Raw genomic sequence first — 21,389 nt, 5'->3', positions numbered from 1 at the left:
CATGTTTGGTAAATTACTACACGGGGAAAAATTTCCACAGACTTGGCGTTTTCCTACTATGAAACGAGACATCCTGACCTCTTCTCTAATCCCTAGGCGTACACCAGCGGCGGAGGGTGCGGTTTGGTCCAGACCAGCACGGTAAGCCCCCAGTGCGTAGGACAGTGATGGTGGAGACTGCCATAGCGCTCTAAGAGCCAGCGTGACACAGAGAAACGAGGTGAGCGGTCCTTCTGGGGACATGGCGCCTCAACCTTCCTGGTTTAAGAAAACAATGCAGCAACCACAATGCACCGTGCGCGGCGAGAACCAGAGCAACGGGAGCTCAGTGAGACGGATGTGCCTGCAGAGGCTGGATGTGGAGCTCAGTCAAACCACATTTCTTAAGATGTCCGGTGAGACCACACGTGATTGATCTTTCATGACGTCCTGCAAAAGCTTCTCAAAAAGGGTTTTCTACTAACCACAGCTGCTCTTGATTGGTCATTCTTCTAAGCATATCGACCAACTTTTACAGGTGAACAGCCTCCTGACAGCAATGACAGAAATAGGATCTGCAACCCTACCATTAGTCAATAAGCTTAGCCTAGACATGTGCCTCTTCCTATGTTTGGGGGTACACGGCGGGATATAGTACCTGTTCTTTCTGGGACTATCTTGCTCAGCGACCTGCATGCTGTAACACGTACCAAGACTTCATCCTTCCTGCTGGCTTAGCCGTATGTATGCCAGGGGTTTCCAGTAGGCACCACATTTTGTGGACCGGCTCATCCGCTGACGGGCATGTCGGCGTCTTGCCACCCTTGGGCGGCTGTGAAGAGTGGCCATGCTGCGGAGCCACAGAGGGTTTCCAGGCTCTGGGAACACAGCTGTCCGCAGTGGGACTGCTGGGTCATAGGAAGGCGGTGCGCTCCCGAGAGAGGGACGGCCTGGGAAGCCCCAGGGGCGCCCTGCCATCCTGCAGGCTGGGCGACAGTAGGTTCAGTTTCCGATAGTTCTGGTCTCAGTGTTTTGAGGCACGAACACCCTTCTCCACAGATGGCCATGCCAACTGCTTCTCCATCAACAGCGACGGGAATTCCCATTCCCGCGCATCCTCCCTGCTCAGCAAATACCAGTCCCAACGCTTGTTATTTTATGATGATTCTTTGTCCACCTAGTGGGAGTTACACGGCATGTCACTGTGTTTTCGTTTGCATCTCTCTGATGACTAATGACACTAAGCATAAATTTTCATGGTTTTCTTTTTCATTGAACCGATTTTTGAAAGAATTTCCAGGAACTCATAAGTTTATCATTATATTTCATTAAAAACTGTAGTACAGACTAAATAATATTATGGTAAGTAAACAAAAAATTTTCCACTTCAGCAATGTGCACATGCACAGTTCAGTAACAATTATGTTCATCCTGTGGCTCAGTCACCACCCTTACTCCCCAACCTTTTCCATCATTCTTCAGATGGAAATATATTTTGAAAGTATTTTCTGTAGACTAAGCAGGAAGGAAAGCTCATGAGGACATGTCTGATGTGATTTTAAATGACAAGCGTACAAAATGGGGGAGAAACTAGCTGAGTAAATGGAGCCTGTGTGTTTGCTTGTTTCCCCTGGAAATCACGGGTTTCTTCTCAATATAGAATTCCAGCTCTGGGTTCCTTACTCACCAAGTCTGTACATCTAGTACATGGGCGTGGGGTGGGTTGAGAGCTGTCAGAAATGCAGCCCACCAATCAAGTTCCACTTCAGTGATGGCACGGGAACAGCTCACTTCCGGATCTCGGTTTGCAGGTGAAGACAAGGAAAGCACTGCAGGCTAGATGGGCCTCTGTTTTGCTCAGGAAGCAAACGGCCTCGGGATGAATTAGTAGTCACGGGAAAGCAATACTGATGGAAGGGGCAATGCATCCTTCCATCTCTGTGGACCACAACTGGGAAATAGCCAGGGAAGACAATGGCAGCACCCAGGCACCCACGGAGAAGCAGAAAACCCCCTGGGCATGGTTCCAGAGTTAAAAAAAAATTGTCAACGTGCAGACACATAAGCATATTCTAGAAACAATTAAGCAGACAAGTCTGCTAAGGACAATTCTCCCTGCGCCAGCTTGTGGGAAGCGCTCATCTGTCTCTTCATGTGATCAGTGGCCACTTGAACGCCCCATTGGTGAAATGTCCATTCAAGTCCTTTGTCCATTTTATGACTGGGTTGTCTTTCTGTTCTGAAGCTGTTGAAGTTTCATATATATATATATAAAAACTCTTGGGTGTATAATTTCCAAAGATATTTTCCTAATTGGTAGCTTGTCTTTTCTTTGTAATGTCTTTTGAGAAGCAAAAGTTTTAAATTTTTTATGAGGCTCCATTTATTTATTTTGTATCTTGCTATTTGTGCTTCTGTTGTTAATTCATTGTTGTTGAACGTTAGGCCTCACAAAGGTGACCCTGCGGGGATGAAGTGCTCCCCAAAGCTCCCAGGGCTGCCCACCTTCATGGGGCAGAGAGTGCTGCCTCCCTCCTGTGATTTGCAGTCAGTGCTCAGTCCACTGCACTGCTGTTGCTAAGTGCGATCCAGTTGGTGCTGACTCATGGTGACCCTATCTATGAACAGCAGAATTAAACACAGTCCAGTCCTGCCAGCCTCACACTTTTTTGGTTTGCGCCCATTGTTGCAGCCACTATGTCAACCCACCCTGCTAAGGATCGTCTTTTTTTGTTGCTGTCCTTCCACTTTACAGAGCATGATGTCCTTTGTCAGGGTCTGGGCCCTCTTGACACCACGTTGACAGCACAGGAGACAAAGGCTCGCCCCCGCACTGCCCCTCTTCCAAGACAGATGCACTCGTTCCTGGCAGTCGGCCCACGGTTTCAATGTTCTTCACTGGACCGTGATTCTAACAGCTTCAGTAGCACTTCATCCACATGTCGTACAATAGTTCAATGTCACGAAGATTCATGCAGCTGTCACCATATGCAAATCTAGAACATTTTCTTCTTCCTTGTACTCAATTCATGTAATTTTTAAAAAATTTGTGGCAAAATGACCGTCTTCTTCATTCAATGTTCACATGCACAGGAGGCAACTGAAAATACCATAGCTGGGCCAGGTGCATCTTAGTCCTCAAAGTGACCACCTTGCTTTGCAACACTGTTGGGAAAGCTTGAAAAGACTGGCCCAATGCAATCATGTCACCTGACCTCTTGACCGCTGCTTTCGTGGGCACTGGCTGCGCATCCCAGGAAGACGCAATCCTCAGCAGCTTCATTTCCCACCTCCTATTATCATGCTGTCACTTACTGGTCCAGTTCTGAGGACTCTGGCTTTCTTTACAGTGTAACTGTAATGCACACTGAAGGCTGCAAGACCCTTGATCTTCATCAGCAAGTGCTTGAAGTCCTTGTTTTCAACAAGCAAGGTTGTCTCATCTGAATATTGCCAGTTTCCAATAAGCCTTCCTCAAATCCTGATGCTGTGTTCTTATTCATCTAGTCCAGCTTCTCAAATGATCTGCTCAGCATATAGTTGAACAAAACCAAAAGCCAAATTCGCTGCCATCAAATTGATGCCGACTCACGGAGACCCTGTAGGACAGGGTAGAACTGCCCCTGTGAGTTTCTGAGACTGTCACTGTTTAAGGGAGTAGATGGTCCCATTAGGGGGCAGCTGGTGGTTTTCAACTGCTGACCTTCTCGTTAGTAGCCCAACATGTAGCCACTACAATCAGGATACAACCCTGATGCACACCTTTCCTGATCGCCTGGTTCTGTGTGAATGACTGCCTCCTGGTCAATGTACAGGTTCCACATGAGCACAGCAAAGTGTTCTGGAATTCCAGACACGTGTTTACGTATGTTTTATTGATTCTCCAAAGGCATTTGACTGTGTAGATCATAATAAACTGTGTACAGCATTGAGGAGAATGGGAGTTCCCCTACAGGATCTCAAACTCACTGCCACCGAGTCAATGCTGACTCAAGGCAACCCCCTGTGGGTTTCTGAAACTCTAACTCTAACCAATCTTTCTCCCAGGGAGCTCCGGGTGGTTTCGAACTGCCAGTCATGAAGATCACAGCCCAACACGTAACCACTATCCCACCAGGGCTCCATCCACTATGTTACAATATGCTTTAAAGTCAGGAAATGTAACTCCTCCCACGTTTTTCTTCTCTGTTAACCATGTTTCAGCTATTGGGAACCTCTTGTTTTTACAAAGTTGAAGGTTGGTTTTCTATTTCTGCAAAGAACACTGCTGGAATTTTCCCTGAGATTATGTTGAATCTTTGGTAATGTTGATGTATGGATAACATGAAGTCTTCAAATTTGCGAGCACAGAACATCGCCCCCTTTACACACTGAGAGGCCTTCTTTGATTTCTTCTTCAGGGCTTTACAGTTCCCACTGTACAAATCATTCTGGTCCGTGGTCACGTGTGTTCCTAGGTATTTTATTCTAGACTCAAATTTTCTACTTAATTTCCACCTGGACAGTTATTTCCTTGTCTGATCATATTGCTTTGGTTAGAGGTGGTGAAAACCGGAACCCTTGTCCGGGTCCCAAATTCAAGACTACAGCTCTCCATCTCCGTCACGATACTGCTGACTCTTCAACTCTCATTCACAATCGCCAAACTCCCAGGACCAAACCCTGCTAACTCACTGCTGCAGCACTGATTTACTCTCCACCGCGTCTGTCCGCCACAGGCACAATGTTTCCCCGGCACAGATGTCAGCATTTTATTCTCACGCTGAAATATCTTACTTTGCTCCTGGTGTCACGGACAGAGGACGGGCTGGGCTCTCTAGCGGCTCACTCAGGCTCGACTCTGACGGTGCGCCCCACCCCCCACGGGCTGTTTATCGCACATCCACCCCTCAGCATTCAAGTGTACCTGTCCTCCCCAAACACACCACGCGCTTTCAAGGCTGGTTTTGCTAATGCCACTCTCAGGCCAGGGTCTACTTTCTCTTCCACTAAGAACTTTACTCACCATTGAAATAACTTTCACCCTTCAGAGATTAGATTCAACCCTACTTTTCCAGTGTGGCCACCTCTAGTCAACCTAACCTCTATTTTTAATTGTCCTTTTTGAACCTCTGGACATGTATGATCCTCATTATTGATAAAAATCCAAGGAACTTACGTATACCCGTGCTATCTATACACAAGAGGGTTTAAGGCGTTTTGCAGAACTGAGATGTAAAGACGGGATTTCTCACAAGCTCTAAAGCTCCCTGGCCTGCCCCCTTCTTGGCTCTCCCTCTCTTATGCCCCTTAGACAAGACAGAAACACCCCTCTGCACTGCCACCGAGTGCTTTCTGACACACAGGGACCTTAAAGGGCAGGACATAACTACCCGTGTGTTTCTGTGACTGTAACTCTTTGCGGGGCTAGAAAGCCTCATCTGTTTTCTCTTGGGGCTGCTGGTGATCTCGAACTGCTGACCTTGTGCTTAGCAAGCTCATGAGTAAACACTATGCCGTCAGGGCTGCTTCAAGTATACAATGAATTACCAGAATGCAGAGAAGCCTTCTTGAATAGTCTTGATATTTCTCCAAGATGCTTTAAAATTAGATATAGTAAACAGAGTTGCTTGTTTCGTACGTTAATCCATCTTACTTCTAAGTGCTGCCATCAGCGTATCCAGGTGGAATTCTTGTCATGTCACTTTGATTTCACTGACTTTCAAGGACAGATACTAAACTGTCCGTCCTTCTCTCCCATCACGTCATGATGTCACTTACCGTAGTTTCTCAAAAGTATTGATCCCGGTTCCTACCAAGCAAACACCACAGAGTGCACACTGCTTCTAATGCAGCACTGTTTTGAATTCACGGACCATTTACACCCCACTCATCTAAAACACCACTTGAAGGTCACAGCTGACCTTCCAGAATAATTTCTAGAATAATCCTCTGGTTCTTTTCGTTGAATTATGTCTTTAGCCTACCTTCCACGGCATTTACTAAAGGCATTACTAATGAGTAAATCTTGAGTCCTCTTATGTGACAGGGACATCAAAAACATATTTTTTGGCTCATGTCAATTAAGTGTAGAGCTGAGCATATAGTGAATTCCCAATAATCATGCAGATGGTTATAAATCTCTTTTCCAGGACAGAGTACATTGCTAATAATGGCCAAAGAAATAAGGTCTACGTTGTAAAACAGACTTGCTCATCTCTTTATAACAGTTCAAGTAGGCTACCACTGAATTATAAAATAAAATTATTGATACTTACAGCTCGTGCTGCTAATGTCATTAACACCCCTGTTAGAAATGTCAGATAATATCCTGGGTACACCCCATGCCAAATGGCAGAGAGAATGAACGTCTGGATAGTTGGACTGAAGGAGGCTCGTTCATAACACACCCTGAAAACCATGAAAAACACGGGAGAGCCAAGAAGAGGGATTGGTTAGAGTTCAGAAACCCCACAATGCTTAGTCAAAAAAAGAGTGGTAAGATATAGAAAACATCTGCTACTACAGCCATGTTCTCATGTCAGAGCCATGGACATCGACGACAGTCACCACACTATCCAACAGCTCACTCTTTGTGGATTACTTGATAGAATTTAGCGTAATTAAAGGAACAAGCACAATTTATCTTGGGCAGTAAATTAATCTGTGACCTCGGAGATCACAGTTTTAGGTATCACATTTAGTAAACAAACTTAGTTCCCCATTTCTTACACTAGCAAATGTGTCGTTAAAATGATATTTTCCAAAGTTTAGGGTCTATACAATTTATAAAAACACATAAATTCTAACTAATAGTGAAGTTACCATTTTTATTCTGTTATCATTTTCTTTATAAATGTCACGAACTCCCAACTGAGCTAATAATGGCCTTTACTGGCAAATGGCCTATGTTCAGTTTGATGGCTTCCAGTTAACAGGGTGCTGATAGTTTCCTAATCCTCAGATTGAAAATACAACAACAAAACCACACACCCACGCTAGCTCAGAGAATCTGCAGCCATTCGTAGATTGTCAGACCTCGAGAAGGTCAGAACAAGTCCCATTCCTAAATCTGTTTTTAAGTTGAAATTGTACATAAGTCTTCACTGTTGGGTACCATTCTGAATTACCATCAGTTAGTTAAATGTCTTTCTTAGTATATAATATACGAGGGGCTTCAAACACTTTGTGGAAATGAAGAGACTATAAAGATTTTCCAAGAACTTTTAAGTCCCCTCATATAGTGTACTTTTCTATGCATAGAACACACTAAACAAACAAGTGTAGGGACACGGAAATCGCTTCAGTGGCGAAATATCAATAACGTTTTGAGCTGCGCATCACAATGTAGCATCTGTTTGTTGTTATGAACCACTGTACATGCCTCAAAATTATAATATAACAGGCTTCATGGGTTGGCTTACAACTACACGGTGTATGTAAATTGGACTATGTTAAAGCAGCTGTCTGTAATCCAGGTGCTCTCTGTAATATATTTTAAACACCTCCAGGGCAAAGCGTCCAATGTCAGCCTTTAGCAGTGGAAAAGAAGTCCTTAAAGCCCCACGGTTACAGGAACCGTGTCTGGGCAGTAAGTTCAGGCAGGGCTACACCTACCAGGACCAGGAGGCCGAGTCACCGGGTGTGTCTGCGCAACCCCAGCTCTTGGTCCAGAGGCGCTGCCTCGCTCCCCTCCTGTCCACCTGGCACTCCTAACAGCTCCCGGTCACCAAGCTCATTGCAGGCAGCAATCACTCCCGAGAAGCGTCTCTTCTGTCCCGTGGTGCCCTCCCTGCCCCGGCTCTCAGGCTCTGCAAACAGCCACAGCAGAGAGAGCAGCACAGGCTGGTCCCCAGCGAGCCTTTGAGCAGGACGTCCAACTCCTTGACTGCAGGTACGGTGTCCGTTTGGTTTGATTCACCTTTGCATCCTTCTTATCTTTTGAACGAAAATCGTAAAACGGCAACTGCTCTGGAGCATGTAGGGTGTATGAACAGTGGTTTGGGGTCGTTTAACAAGTAATCAGCTCTCCAGTGAGTGAAAGTCGGAGCTAAACAGGAGGACACCGGTGCCTCCAACGTGAGCAGCGGTCTTTCTTCACTGCCAAATGGCTCAAGCAGAAACAGTGTCCTGATCTGCTGGGCCCTGTTTTGGAAGACGTTAGTATTTCATTGTTAACAAAGTCACAATGTCACTCAACATTGTCCTAACTTAATAAAAAAAAAAAATCTGAACCTTGTCAACAACCTCAAGCACTAGATGCCATAGTACATCTAAAGAGTTTTTGAAGAAACCTACCTTTTAAGCCAAAGAGCTGTCTGAATATTCCAGTTATCAAGAAACATCTTGAAACTTGTAGACATCTGAAAAACAAAAGAGCGTTTTTTTTTCTTTTTAGCCAACAAAACAATGAAGCTTTAACTATCAGTAATGATACTTTGTGATAAAACGAAATTATTGATTTCAAGACGACGATTTTGATTTCCTGAATAGTTTTTCTGATATAGAGACACCAGTCTAAAAAGAGTGTATGTGTTGTAGGGGAAATTTACAAGGTGAGTGAACTATCATCAGCTTCTCCTACATGTTAACATATCATGGTTCTGTTGTAGAATTATCCCAAAGGAATTCCTGAAAGTAGACCAGTGGTATGCCCTCCTTCATGCAGAGCTTCATAGGGTTCACCCTGATGCTCCCCATCTCCGTGCAAGGCAGCACCGTAAGCCCAGTGGTTTACACCGGAAACCTGTGCCCGATCCCTAACTCGCTCTTTCCTGACTATAGTTCATCACAGGTTCTTATGAGGTTCTTGCCGAATCCTCCAGTAGGTTTGTCTTTCACGCTCCACAGTCACCATGCTGGTTTAGATCACCCTCCTCAACATCCCCGCCAGGGGGCATCTCTCGATCCTTCTGAAACACTCACCAGTCATCTCATTCCTCTGCCTCCAAACCATTCGTGGTGCACTATGCTCTTGAAAGCAAGTTCAAACTCCTGCTAGGACCTGGCCTCTGCTTCTGCAGCCCCGCCTTTCACCTCTCCTGTCAACCAACACCAACCGCACGCCCATTCTTAGCCCTTCAGGCTGCTGCTTTGACTGGCAGGACCCAATTATTGCTCGTCAATCCGACTCTGACTCCCCAAGCCACCGACTCTTGAGTTGTATCCTCACATTATCAGCATCCACAGCACTCTGTACCTCACGGAGAGAAAGAACGCCCTCTCCTGGTCCCTGGGATCACTCCCTTCTGACCGCCAGCCTCCTAAGAGCCCCGAGTGTACTTATCTTATTCACTGGCTCTCAGTGCCTGGCCCACATGGTATATGGCAAATAGTCCTGGTTAAATGTAAGAATGAGTGATATTAAAAATATTTCCAAATTATTTTGGGATGCACTGTCTGGTAAGCATGGCCCTGTGAACCCCAAGGTTGGCAGTTCATACCTGCTGTCTGCTCCCGTGCAATGTGACAAAGCCTCCGAAACCCTACACAGGGCATGATGAGTGAATCCACCCAGGGGAGGGGGCTTGGTTTGGGGCGTTTCAAGTGCCATAAGGACCGCTCGGTTGTGACTCAAAAAGTTGGCAGGCTAAACCCACCCAGTGCCTCCAAGGGAGTGAGCACCTGTCAAAGTGGCTCCTGGAAAGAGCCACCTCGCTCATGGACCAGTCCTGTCTCAGAGGTCCTGAGGGACAGAGCAGACATGCCCCGGGGGTGTCTCAGGTGGCCCGTCTTCACGGGAGCAAAATGTTGCATCTTCCTCTTGGCTGGTGGGTCGGAACTGCTGATGGTGTTGGTAACGGCCTCTGGTACAACCCGCCCCACGAGGAGCGGCCCTCCATCAACACTTTAGGATGGGGCAGTTCGGCACAACAGCAGCAGCAGCAACCAAGTCTGATGTTGTGATTCACTTTTCATTTTAAAACACATTTTGGTATAAATGGTGAGTTCTGTTTGAGGTCTGAAGGGTAACTCAGGGCCCTGGTCCCTAGCCAAGCAGGAGGCCCGTCCCTTTGATGACTGTGGGTTCTGTTCTGTATTTTCCTCCCCCTCCATCCAAGACCTTGGTCTCTGGGCAACACCTCGTGCTTCTTGAACTTCTCAATGATTACTAACCTCTATCTGCTGAATTCTCAAATTGGAAATTAAGTCCCAGCGGGCTTCTCCGTTCTTGTCATATCCTCGGAAACCAAAGCCTGCGGCATTATTGATGGCATCGGCTGCATTAGAGCAAACAGCGAAGAGCAGTAAGAATCTGGGTCACCAGAACATGTGAGCTGCCACATACCACCATCGTTTATGCTTCAACAACAAACGTACGTCCCAGGGGCTGTCATATACCGTGAAAATAACGACCCCATGAAGGGCAGTCTGGTGAGTCAACAACGATCAGACAGTTAGGGCTGAGTACCTTTCTAATGGTCTGATCTTCGTTGACTCACCAGACTGTCCTTCATGGGGGTCGTTATTTTCATGGTATATGGCAACTACCTAACTCAGGAAACCGTTCCAGTATTAAAATCACCACAGCATGCTCACCCTTCCGTCAAAGGCTCGGATGAAGGGATGTTTGCCCTGAGCTCACCGTATTATTTTTATCACATATTTGACCTGTATGAAGAATATGTTCGTCAGAATGTATTTTTTCTCTTTCTTGGTTCATCCATCTATCTCCAGAATTTGTTTTCCAATCCCTTTCACCCTTGAAACTCAGATAGTTCTGCTTCACAACAAATACACGGGTGAGTAAAAATCACGGTTCCTAGGTTTCCGGTTCGCACGGGGTGGGGCAGGCTTGTTCCAACAAAAGGTATCAAACATGCCTGTGCAATCAACGGCCACAGAGACATCTGTGGATGGCTGAAGACACGTTCTCTCAGTCACACACGTATCTTCGATTCATTAGAGAGCCTTACAAAGACGAAAAGTCCAATCACAGAGCAGCAAATCCCCGGACTATGCAGGGCTGCTTCAGTTCGAGGCCGAGGGCAGCTGAGGGCAGCTGAGGGCAGGGCATGTGTTTTGCAGAGGAGCCTGCTACAAAGATGTTTTCCGACACAGAAAACGGCATCGGTGAGGGAAACGCCCAGCTGGCTGTGGCGAGGAAGCGTTGCCCATCTCGACCATGAACCCGCTCATTCTTTGATGGAAGCAAAGGAGAATCTTGGAAAACCTACCCCATCCACCCCGCAGCCCCGCACATGCCCTTTCGAACTCTGTACTCCCCAAAAGAAGACACTCCGAGTCCCTGGAGCAGGCTACACTGCTGCTGTGGGGTGGTGTACACTGAAGGGCGCAGCGCTCATCCAGGAAGGAAAGTCTCCTTCGGCAGCACCGATCTGCCGGAAGAGGTTTCCCGAAGCAACAGTTTCCTATTTTGATGTCTTTCGTTTAAGAAAGGCTTCTGTCAGTTTGTAGCCATTCTTCCTGGCTTACCCTGGTCTGTCTGGCAAAGCCACAGTGCCAGTTCCCCTTTCCGACCAGCTAAACAATGAGCATTGTTTCTCTTCTCTGTCATGAGCAGAGAATAAACAAACCTGAATCCATCAAAAGCCAGCAAAATAATACGTCTACATAGACATGTATCTTTAAATTGTCTTATTCTTATTAGTATGTCTTAGTTTATCACAAAGGATTGAAATAAAAACTTGAGAAAAGGAATAAACAGGTCTGTTGTCACTGAACAAATACTTATTATGAGGAACTCTGAATTAAAAATGTACACTATATTTTGGGTGAAAACTCACTTCAACCATAAAACACAGTGATATTATTTTTAATTGTCCTCAAAATGAAAAATGAAACAAAACAAAAATACCAAACAAACACCTGGAGCCTCAAGAGCAACTTAAATGCTAGTTTAAGAACCAAATAATAATAGTTACCCTGCTTCCTCAAAAGTAAGACATCCCCTGAAAATAAGACCTACTTACAGTTTTGCCTCTCGATGAAATATAAGGCATCCCCCCCAAAATAAGACCTCCCCGAAAATAAGCGCCCCAGAAGCTACCGTAATTCTGGACTCTGGACCGTAGTGGCGTGCACCGCCGTGCAGCTCACTGTTGGCCGCGGTGCAGCCGCAGCAGTGCGAGGTCTCTTTTAATAAAACAATAAACAATAAATGTGTCCCGTATGCTTCTTCATGGAAAAATAAGACATCCCCTGAAAATAAGACCTAGCGCATCTTTGGGAGCAAAACCGAATAAGACACTGTCTTATTTTCGGGGAGACAGGGTATGAGAAAAAGTGGCTGCAATGAGGACGTAACTTTGCACACTGGGGCATGGGAGTGGGTCTTTCATCTGGTTTCCCTGTTGGCGCCAGATTTAAGCTCAGGCTTTGGGCTGAATTTCCTTAGCGCTCCTGTGAGCTAGAAGACAATCCTGATACAGACAGTGTAGGCACAGTATACATTTTTATTGAATTGAATAAGTTTATAACTTATGGCTAAGAATTTTTAAAATATAAACTCTTTAATGTGGTTCAATTCTAAGTTGTTACAATTTCAAATATGTTTTTTTTCCTTAAGGAGGAATAATCAGAGAAAAGGAATTAATCTTTTTCTGGTTTTTTTTTAACCAAATAATAGGGTTGAAGGATGAGAAATCCCTCAAGAGTCAGTTTCTTAAATGATCATACTTAATGAAGAATGAATCACAGTGGATCTCTTTCGTGCATTTTTAGGTTACTTACAAAGATCTTGTGATTTTCACAAAATCCTTTTGCAGGGGTAGTGAATTATGAAATGCTGTTATTCTAGCCAAAGTCCCTTAACTCCTACCAAACAGCCTTGGTCAGCCTGGGTCTGGTAACGAGGTGGGAACATACCAATGTTTCACCTGTGAGTCACTGTGAACAAGATTCCCTAGGGTGCCATCTTGCTGTGTACAAAAAAAATGAGCCCTCTGAAAAGCAGGAGGAAGGATCTCATTTCCAGCGAGAGCCAGGAGTGGCGCGTGTCCTCGGGCTCTGAGATCCCCGTGCAGTGAGCCCCCTGGACCAAGAAGAGCCAGACCATCCAAGGAGGAGCAGCAGCCATGATGGATTCCCCAGCCTAAGGAGTAAGTGAAGCTGGGTGCGGGTGCAGGGCACTGGCTTGCAAAGTGGGGTGCCTCTGGGCACTTAATTCAGGAAGTGAGACTTGCATCCAATGGCGGGAGGCTTGCTGGAGAGGGTGACTCTGGGCACTTACTGGCAGGGAGCAAGGTTTGCTCACCCAGGGAGCTTAAGCTGAGTACCTTCTGGTTGAGGCTTAAGGCAGAATGGAAAACCCTTTGGGCATTCATCAGCAAACTTGGCAAAACTTTGTAATACGGCCTGGTCAGCAACTCAACCCTGAGCATTTCTTACTGGCATCACGACTTCTTAGTTTCCGTAAATAAACTGTAGTCGTGAATTCTGTCTGTGAGTTCCGGGCAGCCATCACAATGGATATTAGAACCCAGAGAAGCAACATACAGAACGACAATTAAGACGCTACTCTGAACTCAACTGCTTCACTTCCCTGACAGAAGTGCCGTCAAATGCCGAATCAAACCCAGTCAAACGCCGAATCAAATCCAGTCAAACGCCGAATCAAACCCAGTCAAACGCCGAATCAAACCCAGTCCAACGCCGAATCAAACCCAGTCAAATGCCGAATCAAACCCAGTCAAACGCCGAATCAAACCCAGTCAAGTGCCGAATCAAACCCAGGAACTTGGAAAACTCATGGAGCCTCTCAAGCTTGTGGTTTCACTAATAGGTCATGTTTCTCATAAAATCCTTAAAATACCACAATGATCTGGAAAACTTCCAAGACTTGATTTAAATCACACAGTAGATATACAAACATTTTCTGAACTCATAGTCAAATTACTGATGTTAAAATTTGGCTAGATTAAAATTTTTCATTTAAGGAAATATTAAAGACCATAAATCGTAATATTTTCATTGGCCAAAAAATCCTAAGTTAAGGTAACATTTAATGTATTGTGTACAGTTGTATGAAAAAAGGCCAGAAATCTGAGTCAAGTCCAAAATTATATGTCACTGTAATACAACACATGAAGCCAACATTAGAATGCCAGTTCAGAGGCCTTCTTATTTGCCTTGTTCTGCCATCTGTTTCTTAATGCATCATTTGTACATTTATTGAGTATCGGCTCTAAGCAAGACACACACACTCTTAAGGAGTTCATAATCCAGTTAGTGGGGGGAATAAATGATAGACTACAAAAGTAGGTTCAGCTTGCCCAGTGCAGTCTCTACCTCAGCCCATCCACAATGTGGCCACGACTAACTTCCAGCACACACACACACACACACACACACACACACACACGACTAGGCCCTCAGGGGAGTCGGCACTTGCAATGGCTTCCCGATGCCGAAGGAGAGGTGCTAGGCTCCAGTGTTCTTCAGCAGAGCAGGCAAGCTTCCCGTGCCCTGCCCCGTCACAGAGAACCACCTACGTCCCCAGGCAACCCTCAACGCCCACCAACCCATTCCCCTTCGGCCGAAATGACATTCCGTCTGGTGGCACAACTAAATACCATCTTGTCCCTAACCTTTCCTTACCCGCCAGGTATAACTGATGATCCCCTTTCAATAAACCAATAATATCAGTGATAAAGTACTAACCACATGCCAGTGTGGTAAAGGCCCACTCACTATATATCACTACAATGACGGATCTAATACAATCATACTAAAATTTAATCATTTGGAGTTCACAGTTGACTTCTTTTAAGATTAGTCTATTTTGGCGACTACAAAGACTAGCATAAAGTAGGCATTCAATAAATGTCTGTTGTTTTCAAACTGGACCCTTGGATCTATCATATAGTACTCGTGAAATCCATATGCACTGTAAGGGTTGCTTCTAAACACCCCTACACACACGTACGTTTGCTTATTTTTCTAACCAATCTTTGACTACAAGGAACCTCAAGAGGGCACTCTTACAGCAATTCAGCACATAGAACAGAGGAGACTATTCACATTTTACTCACCTAATGTCCACGCAAAATAGTACTTGGGTCTGGCAGCCAAGAGAGACACATACAGATAGATGACCTTCGTTGGCCACGAAGCTGTAGCTTGGAAATGCTCGTCAATGTTATACTCCACGGACAAGGTTTTAGAGATAGTCAGATGAAACAATAAGGAAAGTCCACAGACCATGAGCTTCTGGGTAACTGCAACCTGGAAAGGTAAGACAAGACCTCATCAGCTGACTCCACACTCCTGTCGGCTCAGTACGTACTTACAACACGGCTCCGCCCAGAGACAGCAGTAACCCCGAACTCCCCTGCTTACATCCACAGCGCATTTTGATCAACATTTAGAGACCCCCCTGAGCTTACAGTATGAGCAGGATCTATCAATGATTACAGTGCAGATCTCCCGAGAGAGAGAATCTGAAAGCAGGCTTGTGTGTGTGTGTGTGTGTGCGCGCGCGCGCGCGCGCGCGCGCTCACTCCCGCTCCTGCACAAGTCAAAATTCGGCGGGACTGTTATTTTCTTCCCCTTGGATCTCACAGGTTTCTGGCCTTTGAGAGAGCATTCAAACTCCTACTACTTTTCTATGGCTCTTTTCAGGAAAACATCTACGTTTTCCTTTTTTGCACGGTTTCCATTAGACACGGGTTCCGGTTCCCAGAGGCGTGCACACATGCGTGCACACACACAGGGGGCTTCAAAGAGTGTCGAAAATGGAGTTTAAAGAGGACGACATTTTCCTACAAAGCTTTTGAAATCCCTACTACAGAAAGGGGCACACACAAATAACAACATTCATGTGCTCGGTACTGTGTTTTATATGACTGGTTACATATAGCCTGTGTTTTCATGGACCAGTTGTGGTATTCTCACATACTAGGCACTTCCTGGACGTGATTTTTACAGTACACAGCTATTCCTTGCTTTACTCTGAAACTTCTTTAAACACAATTTTTTTCAAAAATAATCAAAAACAGGTACACAGCCGAAAGAGGTTTGCATGAAAGGCTGATGGAAAGAAAAGCCCGTTACTTGTGGAAAGGTCCAATCCCCTCAGGAAGGACCTGTGCAGAGATACGAGGGGGGTCTGAGGCACAGTGGGATAAACAGCTGACGGAAATGTCCCATGAACATTCTGAAATTCCCTCCCATAAGGGAAGAGGGGTGAGAAAGGACTGGTGAGAAGAGGTGCCGCCACCCCAGGACCCAGTGTGCTCTGGTGGGCTGTTGGGTAAGAGTTCCACGAGAGGAGGACGTGGCTGTCTGCGCCGGTCAAGATTTACAGCCTCGGAAGGCTTGTGCAGGTTCAGCCCTGGTAGCAAAGTAGGCACTCACTGGGCTGCTAATTGCAAGGCCAGCAGTTCAAAACCACCGTCCGCTCCGTGAGAGAAAGACGTAGCTTTCTTCTCCAGTAAAGAGTTACAACCTCAAAGCCACGGGGACACTTTGACCCTGCCCTCTAGGTTTGCTGTGCGTCGGCATCAACTGGATGGCAGTTGAGTTTGTTTGGGGGGTTTATAACCCGAGTGGTGCTGTGGGTTCGTGCCGGTCTGCTAACTGTGAGGTCACCAGGTCAAACCCCACGGTCACTCTGGGGAGAAAGTTGAAGGTTTGCAGGCGGGAGACCCAGTGCGTCAGAACTGCTGACTCGGCAGTCATCTAGCAGAGCCACCTGTAAAGACGCACCCTCACATCAACCCTGGACAGCTTGGTGTGGGAGCTCCAGGCGGTGGCGTGGGCGGTCCAGAGCTCCTGGCGGGGGTTCTTTCGTCTTTCGGGCATCCTCCCCCTCCTTCACCCTCCCCCTTCTTCACCCTCCCCCTACAGACCCGACCTAGGCATCTCAATGCAGAGAGATTTCAGAGGCAAGAGAAAAAAATTGTAAGTATAATTAAGATGAGACCGCATGTTAACTTAGAGATGAGGTATATCAGTTCAATAACATAATAAAAAATACTGTGGCCATAATTACAAAATTTCTAGGTCTTAAACATAACAAAACAGAAAACCACAAAGTAACATCTAACTCTTCTCAACTGCCAGGCGGGCACACTGACCACAGGCGCCCCCATACTTCTAGAGGTGTCTATGGTGCTCTTCACCTCCTGTGGGGGCAGATGGTCCTCCAGAGGGTCAAGTGTTAGTTAACTTAGATGCAGACACAAAATCGTCCGTGGAAGCGATCCGGATAAACCCATTTCCATTCTGCGTGATGAATTCAGCCCAATTTGATACAGGAGTTCTGCATTAACTTCTGGAAGACAAGCACTGTGAGGGCTAACACCCAGGCATTTAACAACCATGGGCATGGGGTAGGAAGGGGGGAAGGGGTGACAGGGTCTTCCACAGTGGGTGCTCGCTCCTTCACTTACCCATCCACACGGTTCTGACTTCTATCGACTCTCTAGAGCGTAGAACTGCCCCTCTGGGCTTCCAAGGCTTTCAGAGAGCAGAAAGCCTCATCTTTCTCTCCTGGGGAAGCCCGTGAGTTTGAACAGCTAGTTTTGTGGGCAGTGCCTGATTCGGGTGGCACTGCACTCCCTGGGCGCCTTCACACTACAGCAGCAGTTCTCAACCTGTGGGTCGCCCGATTTATCACAGTAGCAAAATGACAGTAATGAAGCAACAACAAAAATAACGTTATAGTTGTGGGTCCCCACCACATAAGGAACTGTATGAGGAAGGTCGAGAACCACTGCTCTACAGTAATGCAGGCTCGCTCTCTCTCAATTGCTCATGCCGGGGGTGTGATGGTGACAGGAGAAAGGGGAAGGACTCTCTCCCGAAGCTTCCCATCTAAAAAACCCCCACAGGCCTTTTCTTTGGCCTGTCTCAGTCTTCCAGCTCAGCTGGCTTCTCAGGTGAGTTTGTGAGCCTCTCCAATCAGATCCAGGAGAAACTTAGCCTACGGAAAGCGCCACAGCCTTTCTGCACAAAGCAGCACCTCACTCTTACACACACACACACACACACACACACACACACACACACACACACACGGCTTGACCATTGCTTTTTCTTATTACTTGTTAATGAAAACATTTAAAGCACTTTCCTCTTTCAATCAAACATCTAACTTAAATATTCTTCTAAGCCCATCATACATACTGAGTTCAAATTTTAAAGTTTTTTTTTTTTCAATAAAAGAGTTATTCTAAAAAAAAAAAGTTATTCTTTTAATCTTCCATAAAAACTCAGGCTTTTAAAATGTAAACATGCCTCACTATGATGAGACATTTAAACATTCTTTTGTACAGAAAAGGCACTGAGAACACTACAACCACTACGTCTACACTCACCTCCTACTTACGTGGCGAAAGCCCCAAAGCATCAACGTTGTGTGATGTAGCATTCTTTCGCTTCAGCAAAACAGTATCAACGTGGCTAATGTCACCCAGCCTTCCAAAATTTAGGCTCATTGGATCATGAATGCTGAATGACTGATTGGCTATTCTTCTCATTCTGTTTTGTTGAGTTCCAACTAACCAGCGTAGTCACGGAACGTGACAGGGACCCTGCACCCTACAGTAATTTACCCACAAAACTGCCCTGAGCACTTAAATGCACATGAATGCTGTCCCATGAGATGGTCCTAGCAGGATGCTGCGAGCACACACTAAGGACATTTCAAGTCAGACCATCTGAGGAGCATCAACTGTCTGTGCACCTGACGCAGAGCCATACACAGGGATTTGACGTCTCAGCCTGTCACCAATGTACCTATGTCAACTGTCACTCCTTCTGGGAGAATCCAGTGTTCAAGGACAAAGACATTTCACCACATCCATGTTATGATGGGTAACACTGAAAGTTAAGTGGCACAGTTTGGCTACTAACTGCAAGGTCAGCAGTTTGAACCCACCAGCTGCTCCACTGGAGAAAGATGAGGCTTTCTGCCCCCTACAGACTGAGAGCCTCAAAAGCCCAAGAGGCAGTTCTACGCCAGCCTACAGGCTTCTATGAGTCAGAACCGACTCGATGGCGTGAGTTAGCAGTAAGCTGTGTCTCCCTTGCTTTCTGTATGATCTACAATGACCAATTTCAAACGCGAGAATCTCAGCTCTAGTTAATTTCACAGGATACGGAGTGTCAACTTGACACCTCTTCTTTCTCACATGCGGCTGTTCCGGGGTGAAGAGGGGCCAGGCGTGTAGTTCTCTGGCCTCCCTGTGAGACTAAACAGAGCAACAGAAGAACCACTAAGCTGCAGGGACGGAATGATTGACAGGCCAGGCTTTGGTTGCTTCACGTGTGGGTGAGGACTTTGACATTCACCAAAGTTTACTACAACCGAGACACTCAGATTTAAAGGGGAATACACATCTTTGGAAGGTTGGTGCCCCAGCTCCTTCTAGCAGTGTAGCAAGGGCTGGCCTCCAGCGACTCTGTTCGGAAACTTCAGCCCATCCAACCTACAACCCTGCCCCTGCCCTTCACACTCTGTTACGTCACCCAAATGCAGAAGAATACTGAGAAGGAAGGTGATTCAAGTCCCCAGAGGTTGCCCAAATTCCATTTGGTGGAGTGTCATTAGAAAGTGCAGAAGTTCTCTGGGGGAGAATTAGAGAGGTGGAATCACTACTTTCCACAGTGGGTAGACCCAGATGGAGTAAATGTAAAGAAAAAACAGGATCCCGTTGAGATATTTTTGCTTAATAAAGGTTTCTATGACTGTATCATGAACGTTGACCAATCCCTGGAACAGGGCTGGAAAGGCAGAGCAGGCACTGTGTAGAGACTGTAGCTACAACTCTGAGAAGGCTGTCGGACCCAGCAGTGTCTGGTTCTGTGGTACACAGGACAGCTGTGGATGGCACCTAACGACAACAACAAGATTTCGTAGCAACACTTTTTGACTTATCCTGATGTAGATAAGTAAACTACAGAGAACAATAGCATAGACACACTGACTTAGACTGTTGGAAGGTTCTTACGTGAATTGGTACCATATTAATAATGAGCAGACTGTCATTAAGTTAAAGATGTATATCATAAACTAGAGCTGTCACAACAAAACTTCTAACGAGGTCTAGCAAAAGAAGTCAATTTAGGAAACAAAACACAAAAAGCAGCCCCACTGCTGACGCATGACGCTGACTGCACAGGGCAGAGCAGCACTGCCTCTCTGGGTTTCCCAGAATGCACCTCTTCAGGGGAGCAGCTGCACCTCTTCAGGGGAGGAGGGCCTCCACTGCTGACCATGGGGTTAGTGGCCTAACGTGTAACACGCTACACACCCAGGGCTTTTTAGAGCATATGGTAGGCAACTGGAAGTTGATGATTAATTCTCAGGACGATGAGGAGGAAGGACAAACAGGGATAAAAACAAGGCAAAGAAAAGCCAAGAGCCAGAGGGTCGACTTAAATTCAGCTACCTTATAAATGACTTCACATTCAAAGCATCCAATGAGAGGGTGGGGCTGGTCAGAATGGATGCAAAGCAAGACCTAAGGCTACGCTGCGTGCACTGGAGCAGACACGGGCAGCATGAAGCCCAAGGTCAGAGAGCAGCTGGCAAGCCAAGGGAAGCAGGGGCGGCTCCCTGATGGAGGTGGACATCACAGCAGGGCTTACCAGCACCCGGGAGAGAACAGTCAACTACAGTCAAGGGAGAGACGTCACCATCACCATCCTCCCTCCCCAAGGTTCTATGTCTAGGTCCGGAGTCCACCCAACGGCAAGGGCGTCCCTGCATAAGGTGGTTGCGGGGTCTGCGCATTCCTCCCAACGGGTAAGTTTAAAGAAAGAGGTGGGTCCGTCAACAATGAGCAGCACTGCACCTGTAGACCAGGAAGGTGAGTCAGAGCATGGCACAGAGACCCACATACATCTGGCGATCTTACATTTGGAGACGGCTCTGTTCTTTCACACTGTCTCTCTTCTTTTCTGCCTTCTCCTGATTGTGTTAGGTGGCACCATCTGCCTTCAATGAAAGTAATGTAGTCTTTGTATGAGCAGAGGGGGCCTGCCAGGATGCCCAGGAAGTTACAGGTGTAACTCAAATACTCCAAGAGGCTTGGCATGCGCCTGCAATTAGAAAACACGCAACTTCTGAGATGCAGCATCCACTTACAGAGAATTTCCGTTTGGAATCATCAGTTTTTACCTCACTGCTGTTTACCATTTCAGACACGGGTAGGCAGACAGACAGACAGACAAACAGAGAGACAAGCTTTCTTTTTCTTTTTCATGTAGGCCACAAAATAGTAGCGAACTATACTAAGTGGTATAGCCACTGTGGAGTGTGGTCTTCTCTTTTTTCTCCCAAACAGCCCACACTGGTAAAGGTTATTAAAAAACCCTTGCCTCCAAAAATGAACTTTTGGTAGGCAAGCTTTATTTTTCATTTGCATCCCTATGAACAGAATTCCAGACGGGGCAGCATGGTCATGCTCAACAGGACTCTGGCTCAGAGGGCTCCCATTCTGATCTTTAGGAGCAACTAGAAG

At 46.3% G+C, this 21,389-nt stretch overlaps 1 protein-coding gene and 1 non-coding gene across 3 annotated transcripts in view; both read right to left on the bottom strand.

Annotated features, from left to right (window-relative positions):
* Positions 1 to 21,389, bottom strand: part of MBOAT2 (membrane bound O-acyltransferase domain containing 2) — a 147,074-nt gene that overhangs the window by 7,037 nt on the left and 118,648 nt on the right. For both annotated transcript variants that reach the window (XM_004696015.2, XM_045286896.1), the window contains 5 exons: positions 20,784 to 20,967; positions 14,952 to 15,144; positions 10,075 to 10,178; positions 8,257 to 8,321; positions 6,237 to 6,369 (listed from right to left, as the gene is read on the bottom strand). In XM_004696015.2, the coding sequence (XP_004696072.2) occupies positions 6,237 to 6,369; positions 8,257 to 8,321; positions 10,075 to 10,178; positions 14,952 to 15,144; positions 20,784 to 20,967 (679 nt within the window). The remainder of the gene's footprint in view (positions 1 to 6,236; positions 6,370 to 8,256; positions 8,322 to 10,074; positions 10,179 to 14,951; positions 15,145 to 20,783; positions 20,968 to 21,389) is intronic.
* On the bottom strand, positions 21,129 to 21,269 carry LOC115868361. Its single transcript, XR_004045537.1, has one exon. It is a non-coding gene; the product is annotated as a small nucleolar RNA SNORA4 (small nucleolar RNA).

This window comes from Echinops telfairi, unplaced genomic scaffold, assembly GCF_000313985.2.
Source record: "Echinops telfairi isolate 266 unplaced genomic scaffold, ASM31398v2 ScPeMD7_9;HRSCAF=40, whole genome shotgun sequence".
Lineage (NCBI taxonomy): Eukaryota > Metazoa > Chordata > Mammalia > Afrosoricida > Tenrecidae > Echinops > Echinops telfairi.
The sequence above is the reverse complement of the archived record's forward strand: the minus strand, read 5'-3'. Positions and strand labels throughout refer to the sequence as shown.